This window comes from Lytechinus pictus, chromosome 7 (genome assembly GCF_037042905.1).
Source record: "Lytechinus pictus isolate F3 Inbred chromosome 7, Lp3.0, whole genome shotgun sequence".
Classification (NCBI taxonomy): Eukaryota; Metazoa; Echinodermata; class Echinoidea; order Temnopleuroida; family Toxopneustidae; genus Lytechinus; species Lytechinus pictus.
Window position 1 is genome coordinate 25,475,456 of NC_087251.1, and position 15,147 is coordinate 25,490,602.

A 15,147-nucleotide genomic window follows, 5' to 3' on the forward strand; every position below is an offset into this window, starting at 1 on the left:
TAATTTTCTTCAGCACATAGAGACATATTTGTTATGTGTTATGCGCTATATAAAAACTGTCTATTATTATTACTATTATTATTATTATTATGGCATAGGCGGATCCAGGGGGGCCCGGCCCCCCCCCCCTCCTATTGGTGGAGCAAAAAAAAGAAATAAAAGGAAAGAAAGAAAAAAAGAGGGAAAGGAGGAAAAGAGAGGAGAAAAAAGAAGAGGAGGAAGACGAGTGAATACAATAAGATGAGGGGAAGACTTCACTCTAAAAATGAAGTGCTAATTCAGCTCTTAAAGAGCGTGTATAGTGACTGCACTTCGGAGTGCTGATTTTTTAGTTCAAATTTGAACGAGAAAATCAGCACTCCGAAGTGCAGTCACTATACACGCTCCTTAAAGGAGAATGAAACCCTTGAAAACAGCTGAATCCATATTAAAGAGAAAAATCAAAGAAACATATTGTTGAAAGTTTGAGGAAGATTGAATGAATAATAAGAAAGTTATGAGCATTTGAATATTGAGATCACTAATGCCATGTAGTTCCTCCCATTGGCAATGCGACCAAGATCTGTGATGTCACACACGTACAACTCCCTACTACTTATTTCACTTATATTCTCACTTTTATAGAGTCTATCACAAGATGAGGTGTTCTATTTATGAGAGGACAAGTACAGAGGTTTCACAACATTATATCATTGATGAATCGTTTGTCATATGATTAGAATGAGCAAAAAGAGATGTTTTGGGGTATATTTTCAGTGTCCAAAAGGGGAGAGTTGTTCATCTGTGACATCATAGATCTTGGTCGCGTTGCCAATGGGAGGATCCATAGCATTAGTGATCTCGACATTCAAATGCTCATAACTCTTCTATTGCTAGTCCTATTTTACTCAAACTTTTGTTGATCTTATTCTTTGATTTTTCTGCTTTCACAAAAGCTAACTTGCTCCAAGTGTTTCATTCTCCTTTAAGAGCTAAATTAGCACTCCAGTTTTTAGAGTGTTGGAAAATAAAAAGAATCTTTCATGTCACTGTATAAAATTTTCGCTCGCGCTTCGCGCTCGCATTGCCTGTTAGGTAATTTTCATATCTTGTTCAATATGGAGTTCAAATATCAAGTTTGGAAGTCAATATACAAAACATATTTCACCTCGGAAATCGAACTTTCATTATTTTGTGTGATTTACAATTTTTTTTTAAAAAGTGCTCTGTAAAAATGTCAGTTTTATGGTCTGAATATTAACATTTTTTGCTCGTGCTGCGCGCTCGCAAATGCTCATTTATCAGGTACCTATCATTTGTGTGTATTCCATAAAGTTTTCAAAATATCCCTTTTCAGGTCTGGTTGTCAACACATATCAGCTAGCGCTGCACGCTCGCATTTTGATTGGCAAGTTATGGATGTCTCAATATTGATGATACAACAAACTACTTGAACTCCACTTTTCATGACAGTTTTTTTTCAAAAAATTTGGCTCGCGATTTTCGCTTGCACTAATGGTTAAAATATATTAACTTGATGCATCCTATTTATAATTACAAAAGTGCTTGAAATTTCCAGTTTTCAGGCCATAATATCATCATATTTTGCGCCCTCATTAGGCATTAATGAATAAGATATTAATTTAATAATTAAATTGTCCTTTGTTTCATCGCGCACTTAGCAAGAGGAATAGGAAGATAGTCATCATTTTCATATGCATGTCTTCAGGATGTCCCGGTCCTATGTTAAAACTCAAAGTAACAATAATGATTAAAAATATCAGCTCTCTATTGAGTGCGATCCATATCCACCTCACAATTTTCCTACAAAGTGCTTGAAATATAGAGCTGAAATTGACTCTTTTTCAGATCGGAATATCAAATAGTTTAATCTCACTTCGCGCTCGCTTTGATTTTCATGATAAAAGATGTATTTAGAATGCCTAGATTCTAGGTCTAAATATGAAACACGCGCGCGCATGTTACTTTATTCAGATAGTCAACTTGTTCTCTATTTAAATCATTATCCAGTTTCAGATCACAATATCATAGATTTTCTGCTCGCGCTTTGTGCTCGCATTATTAATGTAGAAAGATCCCCTATTACTCATTCTTTTCATGATTTACAAAACATGAATAGAGTGTCCCGTTCTTAGGTCTAAATCTCGATTTTTGTTTCGCTCACGCTTCGCGCTCGCATCAATTGTTTAGTTATATACCTATTCTGTTCACGATTACAAAAATTGATTAAAATTTTACATTCTTTATGTAGAAATGTCATGTTTTTCAGCTCACGCTTGCATTATTTGATTGTTGAAATATGTAACGTCTTCATGGATAAGTGCAAGCAGTCTTTAACAGGTACATTTTCGATCAGTTCAAAACGTAAATAATTTTTTTTTTCTCGCGCTCTGCGCTCGCATCATTGATGTAAGGAAGATCCCCAATTACTCATCCTTTTTATGATTTACAAAACTTGTATAGAGTGTCTCGTTTAGCAGGTCTAAATCTCGAAATTTCCCGCTCGCATCAATTGTTTAGTTATATACCTATTCTGTTTAACTTTGAAAAAGTGCTTAGAATTTCCATTCTTTAGGTAAAAATGTCGAAAAAATTTCAGCTCGCGCTTCGCGCTCGCATTATTTGATTTTTGAAATATGTAACGTCTTCATGGCTAACTGCAAGCAGTCTTTTACAGTACCTTTTCCATCAGTTCGTTTCTGCTCGCGCTTCACGTTCGTAGTAATTATTTAGTTGCATACACATCTTTTTCAGGATAACAAACATTGCCCAGAATGTTCAAAATTTTAGAAAAAAATACATAAGATTTCCAAAAAAATTTAGCTCGCGCTTCGCGCTCGCATTACGTGTATATATAGGATTATGGTATTATATATTTATGTTTATTCATAAGAATATAAAGCTAAGAAGTGACTTTTAGGACTACCCCTTCAAAGAAACCAAAAATCATCTTCGAGCGGCCGATCGGGGAAAATATGGCTGAAAAAAAATTCCGGACCCCCCTATTGGCGAAGGCTGGATCCGCCCCTGTAATTATTATTTTCATTATTATTATTGTTGTTGTTGTCTTAAAATGTGTGCCATCTTCATTCCGCTTTAATTAAGCTCTCTATATACTCCTCTCACCCTTGCCTTGTTTCCTAGGTACTTAATGGTTACACCAGCTTGGCGTTTACCAGCAAAAAACTGTTCAGTCGAGTTACTACGGGAGTTACCATAAACGGAAACAGAACAGAAATAAAATAATAAAAACATCCTCTCTCACCCCCTCTCTCCCTCTCCCACACACACACACACCCTCGCACACACACATACTCTCTCTCTCCCTCTATCTCCCTTTCTTGCTCTCCACTCAACCCCCCCTCTCTCTCTCTCCATACATGCCATATAGCTCGGGTATTCATGGTATTGAGAAGGTAGGCCTATTAAAGGGGAATCCAGCCTTGGCCATAAAATGTTGTGTTGGGAAGGAGAAAAATAAATTAAACAGAATGGTGAAAGTTTGAAAGAAATCGGACAAGCAATAAGTAAGTTATTGCTGCTTTAAAATTGAGATCACTAGTACTATGTAGATTTCAAATTGGCAACTGGGTAAGTAAATTATGACAAGGGGCAAGGACAACTTTCCCATAGGCCATGTACTTTATTATCAGGGATTTGTGGTTTTCTCTTGAGTACACATTCCCCTGGGGCAGTAATCTAAATATAACCCAGGTAGTATATTGTTTTATGTCCTCATGAAAGAAATATATAATTTGAAATAAAACTTTTGGGGAAAATGACATTTTAGCCATAATATGTATTGGAGTACATGAAAGAGTAGTCCTTGCCTTACATCACTATGACATCCCATATGCGACCAATTTGAATTCTCCATGGGTATAGTGATTACCAATATTTATAACTTTTAAAAATTCATAACTTTCTTGTTTTTTGTCCAATATTGTTCAAACTTTCACCTATCAACTTTTCCTTATAAAAACAGGTTTTTATTTGGGTTGGATTCCCCTTTAAGACGGATATAGTATTTTTGTGCCTATATATCTTAACTTGCAAAACTGGAATCTGCGATTCACACTGACCGCATGTTGTTTTGGAGAAACAATCCATTGCGTAAACATATATTGTAATTTTGGCATAATTACCAGAATGAAATATGAACGATTTTATATAAAACTCAACGTAGCAAAAATCAATCTTGTCGCCAAATCAGTAGTTTAATGAGCCAAACATTTTGATAAATTTTGACATAATACTAAGAAAATAGTATCACAATAATCCACCGTGTTTTCATTCGCTTTTATATTTTTTTCTCATTACTTATGTACAATATCAGTAATACATACAACCTTTTTCAAATATTTCACATTTCAGGCATTTTGATTATTGGAGTAAATTAAGGAGTTGACCCAATACATCACAGTATCGTGTCTAATGCTGTCAATTTGATATCCCCGTGATATCATGGATATGGTGATTTTAACTTTTTACAACTTAAAAAAATCATAGCTTTCTTTTACAACGGGTTCAAGGCCATTATTTTTTCAACTCCTGTAACAATTTTTTTAATGGTGACATATGCTAAAAAGTGATCTCTTCAAATCACACAGACATAAAACAAATTTTGTTAGAATAGGGCAGAAAATGATCATGCAAAAAAAAAAAAATTTTGCTCCTTATTTTTGGCAGATTTAAATGGGGAATCGAGCCTTGGCCATGAAATGTTGTGTTAGAAAGGAGACAAATAAATGAAACAGAATTGCTATGGCTGCTTTGAGATCCCTAATAAGACCAAGTAGATTTCGAATTGGCAACTGGTTAAGTAAATTATGACAAAGGAAGGACAACTTTCCCATATAGGCCATGATCTTATCATTTTCAGGAATTCGTGGTTTTCTCCTAAAAGTACCCATTCCCAAATATAATCCAGGTAGTATATGTCCTCAAGAAAGAAAAATATAAGAAGTTTGAAGTAAAACTTTTGGGGAAAAAATTGTTTTTAGCCGTTTTATGTATTGGAGTAAATGGAAGAGTTGTCCTCGTCTTCCACATAGAGATATACTATTATTATAGTTTACATCCCTGTGGTCTTCCATCACTATGCCGTCATATGCGGCCAATTTGAAGTCTCCATATATTGTGATTACCAAAATTACAACTTTTGAAAATTCATAACTTCCTTATTTTTTGTCCGATATTGTTCAAACTTTCACCTATCAACTTGTTTTCTTTTCCTCTAAACACAAGCTTTTATTTGGGTTGGATTTTGTACTGCTCCACTTCTTCATGTTCGTCCAGTCTAAATGTCAGGTAAACACCATTGATAATCCACAATTATAACTAAAACTTTAATGAAATTGTTTTTTATACATTGTACAAAATCAACACACAACTCAAACGAATCACAGTTATATAATGTAAACATCACTGCATTTGATTGGAAGTACTACCCTCTTTAATTTTAGTGCAAGCCATTTTTTACATCCTGAACTTAAAAAAGGGGGAGGGGTTGGAAAGGGTTGCTGTTCGTTAAATCTGTCCTTTTTGTGTCATCTCATAAAAGAGATATTCAACATATCAATATCAATCTTTAGTTATATTAAGCACTGGCAATGGGGGCTCTAATTGCCTCTCCACAAAAAAATTCTACGACCAAGAAAAAAAAAGAGAAAAGGAAAGAAAAGGGAAGGGATAAGGGTAAAATATGATATTATTTTCTGAATATTATGTAAAAATCTATCACAAACTTGGATTTTTGTAATTAAAATGTCGAAATTTGTGCTCGCTCGCGAATTTTATCAATTTTGCGCGATACGCCATATCGAGCCCCCTCAAATTTTCGGCTCATTGCGCCACATGATCTTTACAGATTTTCAAATAATATATATAACAGAATTGAAACAAAATTATCAACACTTGCTATAGCAATAAATCGGTACATATTCCCTTCCACTCTGAATTAGCATCTAAAGTAGTACAATAATTCACTATTTTCACCCTGTATATGGTTATTTTTCCTCAATATTGAATATTAGGGGTATAATAGACGACCCAAACCTTTCCCTTTTCGGTCCTTTTTTCTTATTTTCTTCTCCCTTTTTCCTTTCCTCCTTTTCACCACTTGCAAAATCATTAGGGTGGTTGCCCCTGCCACTTGTGGCGCCGCCCCTGCCCCTAACCCCCCTCCCGGGAAACCCCCTAAATAGATCTAAAAAGTAAAGACTGAATATCTAAATGACGTGGAACTTAAACTTAATAATATAATCTAATCTCTTGTAGGTTTATTTTACAGTATCAGATGTTTAGACAAGAAGGTGTAAAAAATCAACATTGTTGTTTTCTTATCATTTTTTGGAAGGGTAGTGAAATGATGATTGCTTTATCGAAGGTCAATCTATAGCTGCCAGACGTTACTAAGAAGTCGGATGGCCATGGACAGGTTGGTGCTCAATCCGACCCCGTAACACAGAGCCCTGATAGGCTGGGGAAGGGGTAGAAGGTATGCTATGCAGTGTAAGAACCTGGAACCAACAAAGATGCGGTAATGCCAGATGATGGTGGTAAGAGGGGCGCCCGAGTACACCGCGAAGAGTCCGCCAATGATCACGAAGGGCACGATGTTCTCAAGGTCATTCAAATTGCATCTGTTTAGGAGGTAAGGTGTAGAAAAAGGGTAGACGGAGCAAGGATTTTATAATGAGAGGTACTGAAAACGGATCGAATAGAAATGTTTGCAATTAAGAAATAAAGAGAGAGAGAGAGATAGAGAGAAGGGTTCTCGTTGACATAATTTCCCGCCCCCACTTTAAAAGGGACCTATCACTAGTATATTTCAGTCCTAACTCTGAATCTAGGAGGGGTACTGAGGTGGCAGCAGGGGGTACTACTCATAATTTTTTGGTTTCCAATAATTTCTAGTCTTGTAAAGTATTTTTTACTTCTTATTTTAAACACAAGCGGATAAAATGCGTATATCACTCTCTCTTGATATTTTTTTTAACAAACAATAAATACACAGTTAAAATACAAATCATTCCAACTACGATCGTATCAAAATGTTCTTTAAAAAATGTTGTAGTTTATAATTATGAAAATACTCCTTTAGAAGATTATTTTCTCATCAAAACAAACAATTAAATGGATAAAAACGGCACTAACCTTCTAATTCGTTCAATACGAGGGTGATTGAAAACTGGTCGTCGATCTTTCTTGGTAGACAGAGCGTAATCTTCCTCGTTTGCAAATGTCTGCATGTAAATATACAATGGGAAAATGAAACCGCATAAGGATAAATAAATAATGAATAGTCACTTTGTATATGTGGCTGTTTGGTATGTATACAGGAAAAGCAGCCTCACCCCTCGATCCGGGCAAGTACTAAAATATCAACCGTTTCATGACTGTGATATATCGCTGAAATTATGGGTTTTACGGTGCTTTACCCAGGGCGCCCTGGAAACGATATTTTTTTTTTACTGGGGGTGTTGAAGTAAATTTAAAAAGCATAAAACAAAACAGAAAAGGTTCACTACAAAATGGAAGTCAACTTTGTCCCGAGAAATTTCACAAGCAAAGAAAAAAACTTTTAAATTACAGAATGGAGATCAAATTGGTCCCGAGGAATTTCGAAAGAAAAAAAATGAAGAAAAAAACACTCATTAATGACTTGTTGTTCATAGGTGTGGTTGTGATTATGGAAAAGGCAGCGAAATCATGAATCCATCAGAATATGGGCCTCCGGGATGGGCCTATATATGATCAGAATAAATACTTGTGATACTTGTGACAAAACAAACAAACCAAAAAACTCCAAAACCAAACACAAACGACGCTTCCAATTTTGGGCCTACATACACTTATCTCATGATTTGCCAATAAATGAATTGGTTTTTAGAGTCAGCAATATAATTAAGGTCACGGCTCTCTGGTAGCTGGCATGACCTATAAGTGCTTGTCCACATCCATTTAAAATTGAAAATAAATCTCCCTTACCTCGTCTTTTAATCGATAGAATGCAGTCATTGGTCCAAGTATCACCATCTTAACGGTAGCCAGCCCTGCATAGGTGGCAAAATATCTCAAGGTTTCTTCTGGGTTTGACATGATTACAACCAAAATCAGTCTTCGGAATAACAAACAAATGAGTTGAACTTGGAAGTTATATATCCGGGTTCTTCATACACTACTGGTACAGCGAAACCAACCTGTCTGTGGTATACCTTTCTGCTCATACAGAGTTCTGTTCGACTGTTACTATACAACAAAGGAGAGGCACTCTTTCTGGGGAGAAAAAAAAAACCTGTTAAAAAATTATGAATGACCTTGGATCCGAGCGTTCAAACTCGGATTACAAATAAAGCTGTATTTGAGGTCGTATACGTGTCGGTTTTGTATAACACAAGCTGGAAAATTGAAAATTTTAACATATCATGCAGTATTCTGCCGATATAATTTATGTAGATATTGTTTCAAAAATGTGTTAATCGTCTCTTTAGCTGAATAAGTTGCTCATCATAGTAATTCTTTTTGCAATTTTATTTTTTCTCAGAAATTCACATTAAAAACTCAATAAAAAAATAGATAAACCAAACACATGGAAATTTCATCAAAATTGGACAAGGAATAAGAAAGTTATGACATCATAAGTTTTGCATTATTTCGTTGAAATAATATGCATGTCTTCCTGAATGTACAATGATGATGTCATATCCTCACTTATTGTGTTGTATTTTATTAAATGAAATCATATTTATTCGAATTTTTCTAACAAAGAATTAGAAATATTGGATTGACAACTGATTTAATGCATAAGATAGGCCTTACTAATTGGTGCATGAAACTTGTTCTTAGTGAAAATTCGATTTCTTTTATTTTTTCTTTTTTTAGAAGGCCATATACCTGACGGTTATGTTTTTACATTTTTTGCCCATTTATTGATGAAAAGTGATTTCATACCCGCTGCCTCCTCCTCTTTTTTTCCCCACTATACCAGTACAATGATGACCATTATCATGATTATGCACCGGAATGTCGACAGACACTTAGAGGATATACCGAAACTTAAGAGCGGCTTTAAGACATTTTATTAAGGGTGTAAGGGGTTGGGCTGGGAATCAGGGCAGTTGGCTGTTATGTCACAGTCACATCCCCTCCAAATCAATGGTCATTCGAACGGTGTAATTTGATTGGCCTGAGATCGGTTGAAGTGGCTAAAAACAGAGGGACACCTCGTTCAGCCTGATGTGTTTATGTCTGACCTCGATTTATTATCCAACGAGCCCTGTTACTTGCTGAAGTAAATGTTAGCAATATTTCTGATGCGGAACGTAAAGAGGAGAATAATACACAAAGTGCACTCATCAGAAAGGAGTCAAAGGACTCACAAATTTCAAATTGGTTGCCATGATGACAATCGTGACAACAGGGCGTCGTCAAGATTAGAGAGAACAAAATTGAAGCTAATCGTAAATCATTTACTTTGTGACCATTACATAACTATCATTCCTTCCGTTAAGTCTAATACCATGGATACATTTGTTCTACGGCGGCCGTATGGCGAGTCGAAAACAGCCGTTTTTACATTTTTTTTCCAACTACTTATAGGTGGTTTGAATCAAAATTAATAAAACGGCTGTTTTCGTCTCGCCGTACGGCCGCCGTAGAGCAAATGTGACCAAGGTATTATATTTGCCTATAATGTATTCATTGATGTATTCTCCTTTATTGGTCTGTGTGCGCACTTTTCTTGCCACTTTCACTTATTTATTGTATGGCCCTCAAATATCACTAGTACTATAAATGAAAAAAAAGTAGATAAAGAAAAATGTTTATATTGATCAGATTTTACAGAAATTTAGTTTCGGAATTCATATTATAATGAGGTTCTACGAGTAGACGGGTCAATATATGGTTTGATCCTGAACAAATTGCAACAAAAGGTTTTCCAACTGTTTCTGGTAGTATTTGACCTCAGGAATAACATACCGAAATCCAGGAAAGTGGTTATTTTCAAGATGGCGTACAATATGGCCGCCATATACACTGAAAATGGATATTAATCACTCATTATTCACCCTGATGTCTAAACGTTGGTTTCAAAAGTCAGAAAAATTAGTTACAACAGTGTACAAGGACAGTTAGTGGTACAGTATGTCGAAAAATTCGAGATGGCTTCCAAAAATCGGAGTCTAAAATGACTGCCGTTACTTAAAATGGACATAGTTCATTTAAAATCCACCAAGCAGATATGATTTTAGGTGACCACACACTGGCGTAAATCACGGGGGGGGGGGGGATGGGGGGATATATCCCCCCCACACTTTTCGAGGAGGAGGGGATGGCCTGTACAAACATCCCCCCACTTTTTACGAAAGAAATGAAAAAAAATCACAAGAGATAATTGTTTTATTGGTGAAAATTTTTCCTAAAATACCGCTTAACAAATAAAACAATATTATTAAATCATAAAATGCAAATAAAGAGCCATTTCACCATTCCCAAACGAAATACTTATGTCCTTATTATAACATTGAAGAGAAACCCCTGTTTCTTCCAATTCATCAATGTTGGGGTCTTTGGGAAGGGATTAAGATGGAATGTCAATTTTTTTTAATGTAATCTCTAATAAAACCATTAAACCACCATGAGGTAAAAAAAGATAATAATATTGGAGGGGTATTTGCCATATGGACATACAGTGGCGTAACTACGGGGGGCATGGGGGGCACATCCACCCCCCCCCCCCCCCCATCGGCTGACACAAAAAAAAACGGGGAAAGGGGGAAAGGAGAAAAAAGGGAGAAAGGAAGAGAAACGTAGTGGGAAAGAAGAAAATATTATTCATTATAATGTTATATTATATTATAATTATGTTATGTTACATTACAACTTTATGAAACATAATTTGCCCAGGGCCTACGTCTTTTTTATTGTTCCTGGTGCTCGCATTGTCTGTTTAACGAGATATATAATCCTGTTGTACTAAAACATCCCGTTTTCAAGTCAATATAAACCAAATATATTTCCTAGCACTTGAGTTATCATTGTTTAATGTAGTGACATATGCTTCTTTTTCATGACTCAAAAGTGATTGCCCCATGTTAAGGTCTTCGTATATATGAAACATTTCCTGTCCGTGATTACCTTCGCATTAGTGGATTGGTGAGATATGTCTGCTCTTCATGAATTCCTAAAATCAGTCCTTAAAATGTCCCTTCTTCTGATCTGAATATCAAAAATTTTCAGCTCGCGCTTCGCGCTCGCATCATTTGGTTAATGAAATACGTATGGTCCTAGTTAATTCCTACAAAGAAACCTTAGAACGCCCAACTTCAGGTCTGAATTATCTAAGTTTTCAGCTCGCGCTTCGCGCACGCATTGTTTAGCGAGACAGGTACCTATCATGATTACACAAATTTGATTATATTGTCCCTTTTTAGGTGTGAATATAAAAAAATTTCAGCTCGCGCTTCGCGCTCGCATTATTTGATCAGTGAGATACATATCCGTTTAATGACATTGTCCTTAAAATGTCTCTATTAGGTCAGTATAGCTGGCAACTTAGCGCGATTCGCGCGCTCACTAGCGCACTCACTTACTGATTCAAAAATTTTGCTGGTGCCCCCCCCACCTCCCCAATGCCGTGACCCAATACGCCACTGTGGACATATCAATGACAATTCCTTGCATATCTAAAAACATGATTGCAAAAAAATGCCAAAATATTTCAGTCATCCCCCCCACCCATCAACACGGATTTACGCCAGTGCCACACTATGTTTCATGGTTGAAATAATACACTTGAACTGGTAAGAATGATATGCAGTCGTCCATTTTGCATAAGAATCCAAGAGGGTTTTCAAAATGGCATCTAAAACGACTCATATCACTCAGTAATGGTCAGAGTTCATGCAATATCAATCTTTGAGAAATAATTTTGGTGTCTACACTGTCATGACTGTGGTATGAAGGGTCAAATAAAACATTCGTACAAGTAACAAGGATGGTTAGTTTTCCATTTTGTCCAAAAATCCAAGGTAAATTCTAATCTAAATGGGTGCTGTTACCAACTCATGAAACAATAATAACAAATCCCCATGCATTTAAGTGTAGGCACCAAAGCTATTTCTCACAGGTGGATATTATATGAACTGTCCACTTTTAAGTGGCAGCAGTCATTTTAGAACCCATTTTTTTGGACCAACTTGGATTTTAAGGCAAAATGGATAACTGCATATCATTGTAACCAGTCCAAAAGTCTTTTTGACCCTTGAAACCCAAGTGCAGACACTAAAATAATATCCCCAGGTGTACTTTTAATGTTCTATATATATCCGCTTTTAAGTAACAGCAGTCATGCAGACATTATTTTTAAAAGCCTTTGGATTTTTGGACATACTTGACACCTGACTGTCCTTTCAACTTGACCTAATTAAGTATCATTTGACCCTTTAAACTCTAGTGTAGACACCAAAATCATATTCCCAAGGTGTTTCTCTAATAAACTATATGTCTACTTCTAAGTAACAACAGTCAATTTAGCTCCAATTTCGGGAAGCTATCTTGGATTTTATAACATGCCATACCACTGGCTGTTCTTGTAACTTGCCCTAGTGCATTACTTGACCCTATTTAAACCATAAATGGTTTAGCCCAAACTCATATCCCCCAACAAACATTGAACAAAAACTATGTCCATTTATTATTCCAATTTTGGAAGCCATCTTGGAATTTTGGACATACCAGATCACTGCCTGTCCTTATAACTTGTCCTTATATATTATTTTACCCTTGAAACCAATGGCTTATTTAGACACCAAATTCACATCTCTCGGGCCCACAATGAATGAGCCATGTTCGCTTTAAGTATCAGCAGCCATTTGAAGATCAATTTTTGGAAGCCATCTTGGATTTTTGGTCATACCAGACCGATGCACCGACACTCCTTGTAACTTATCCTAATATATAATTATTTGACCCTTGAAACCAGTGGTTTAGAAATCGAAATCACATTCTTCCAGGCCGATATTAAAATGAGCGATGCCCGCTTTTAGTATTAGCAGCCATTTTAAGATCAACTTTTGGAAGCCATCTTGAATTTTGGACACACCAGACCACTGACTGTAATTGTAACTTATCCTAATATATTTTTTTACCCTTATCGAAATCACATCTCCCAGGCCGATATGAAATGAGCTATGTCCGCTTTAAAGGTCAAGTCCACCTCAGAAAAATGTTGATTTGAATCAATAGAGAAAAATCAGACAAGCACAATGCTGAAAATTTCATCAAAATCGGATGTAAAATAAGAAAGTTATGACATTTCAAAGTTTCGCTTATTTTTAACAAAATAGTTATATGAACGAGCCAGTTACATCCAATTGAGAGAGTCGATGATGTCACTCACTCACTATTTCTTTTGTTTTTTATTGTTTGAATTATACAATATTTCAATTTTTACGAATTTGACGATTAGGACCTCCTTGCCTGAACCACAAAATGTTAAAATAATGGAATTCCACGTGTTCAGGGAGGAATGAAACTTCATTTCACATGACAATGACAAGAAAATCAAAATACAAAAGAAATAGTGAGTGAGTGATGTCATCAGTTCCCTCATTTGCATACTGACCGAGATGTGCATATAACTGTTTTGTGAAATGAAGCGAAACTTAAAAATGTCATAACTTTCTTATTTTACATCCGATTTTGATGAATTTTTCAGTGTTATGCTTGTTGAATTTTTCTCTTTTTATTCAAATCAAGTTTTTGTTGGGGTGGACTTGTCCTTTAAGTATTAGCAGCCATTTCAGAATCAATTTTTGGAAGCCAGTGTGGATTTTATACGAGACCACTGACTTCCTTATAACTTTTCTTACTGTATTATTTGACCCATTTAATCACGGTAATGACACAAAAATCACATTCCTGGATATAAAACGTATGCCAGGTTTTTTTAAAGTAGCAACAACAATTTTAGCCTCCATATTTGGAAGCCATCTTAGATTTTGAACATACCGGACCATGCACTGACTGCCCTTAATTGTAACTTGTCCCAATGTATTATTTGACCATTGAAACCATGGTCTTCACACCAAAATCATATCTCTCAGGTGGATATGAAATGAGCTTGTCCATTTGAAGTATCAACGGCCATTTTAAACTCAATTTTTGGAAGCCATCTTGGATTTTTGGATCCACCAGTCCACTGCATGGCTGCCCTTGAAACCTGTCCCGCGATGTACTACTTGAAGCTTGAAACCATGGAATAGAAACCAAATTAAAGCCGCTGAAGTATGAATTGTGGAGTTTTAGCCTATGGCAGCCATTTTGGGGGCAAGAGCCAAAAAATTCCCGGTCATATCATGGTATGAACAGGCGTAATGGTGTAATGAGGCGACAATTTTGAGAGGGCCAGATATTGCGTATCGGGCAGAATTTATCTTTAAAAAAAAAGTTGCGAGCGAGCGAGCAAAATTTTTGATATTTATAATACAAAAATCTAATTTTGTGATATCCAGAGAATAATATTTCACCCTTCTTTCTTTCCATTCCTTTTTTGTGGTCTGTACGCCACTTTGAACAGGATTCTTTGCGGCAGTAGCGTGAAGAGTAAAAAAAACAACAACGAGGGGCGCAGTATGCGCATGTGCTAAAAAAGCTGAATATAAGTCCCGAGCGAAGCGAAGCAAGCGAGAAAAAAATCACATTTTCCTCGGGGAAAATGTGCCCCCCCCTTTTTTGGGGAAAATCTTGGATCCGCCCCTGGCCCTGTTTCCTTCCTCATCCATGGGGAAATTTCTGGGGAAATTTGATGTCTTTTCATTTTAATTTTCTATTTTCCTGTGTGAGATACCATAATTTAAGTTGAGTACGTGCAATTCGCAAGATCGAGACCAAACAAACTTCTCCTGCGAAAATTGCCGTGAAATCCGGGCGTGAAATATGGGGAAATAAGGTATGTCGACGATATTGTTTTGATTCTAAATAACTTCATATTATCGGTTCATTAGACTGTATAGACAAATACAAAAATTATGATTTTATATTCTTGGAAATTTGGAATGTTGTTGTTAATGCTTGTTGTTGGTATTGTGTGATTGCACTCATTCAATGAACAAGGTTATTATATTTATAATACCTTGTTCT

The 15,147-nt window shown here is 36.0% G+C and overlaps 1 protein-coding gene across 1 annotated transcript; it reads right to left on the minus strand.

Annotated features, from left to right (window-relative positions):
* Positions 1–4,196: 4,196 nt before the first annotated feature.
* LOC129265888 (microsomal glutathione S-transferase 1-like) lies at positions 4,197–8,485 on the minus strand. The gene is made up of 3 exons (XM_054903803.2): positions 7,993–8,485; positions 7,159–7,247; positions 4,197–6,644 (listed from the first exon to the last, which is right to left on the minus strand). Exons 1-3 carry the CDS (start codon positions 8,101–8,103, stop codon positions 6,395–6,397), a joined length of 450 nt encoding a protein of 149 aa, XP_054759778.2. The 5' UTR covers positions 8,104–8,485; the 3' UTR covers positions 4,197–6,394.
* Between the last annotated feature and the right edge of the window lie 6,662 nt (positions 8,486–15,147).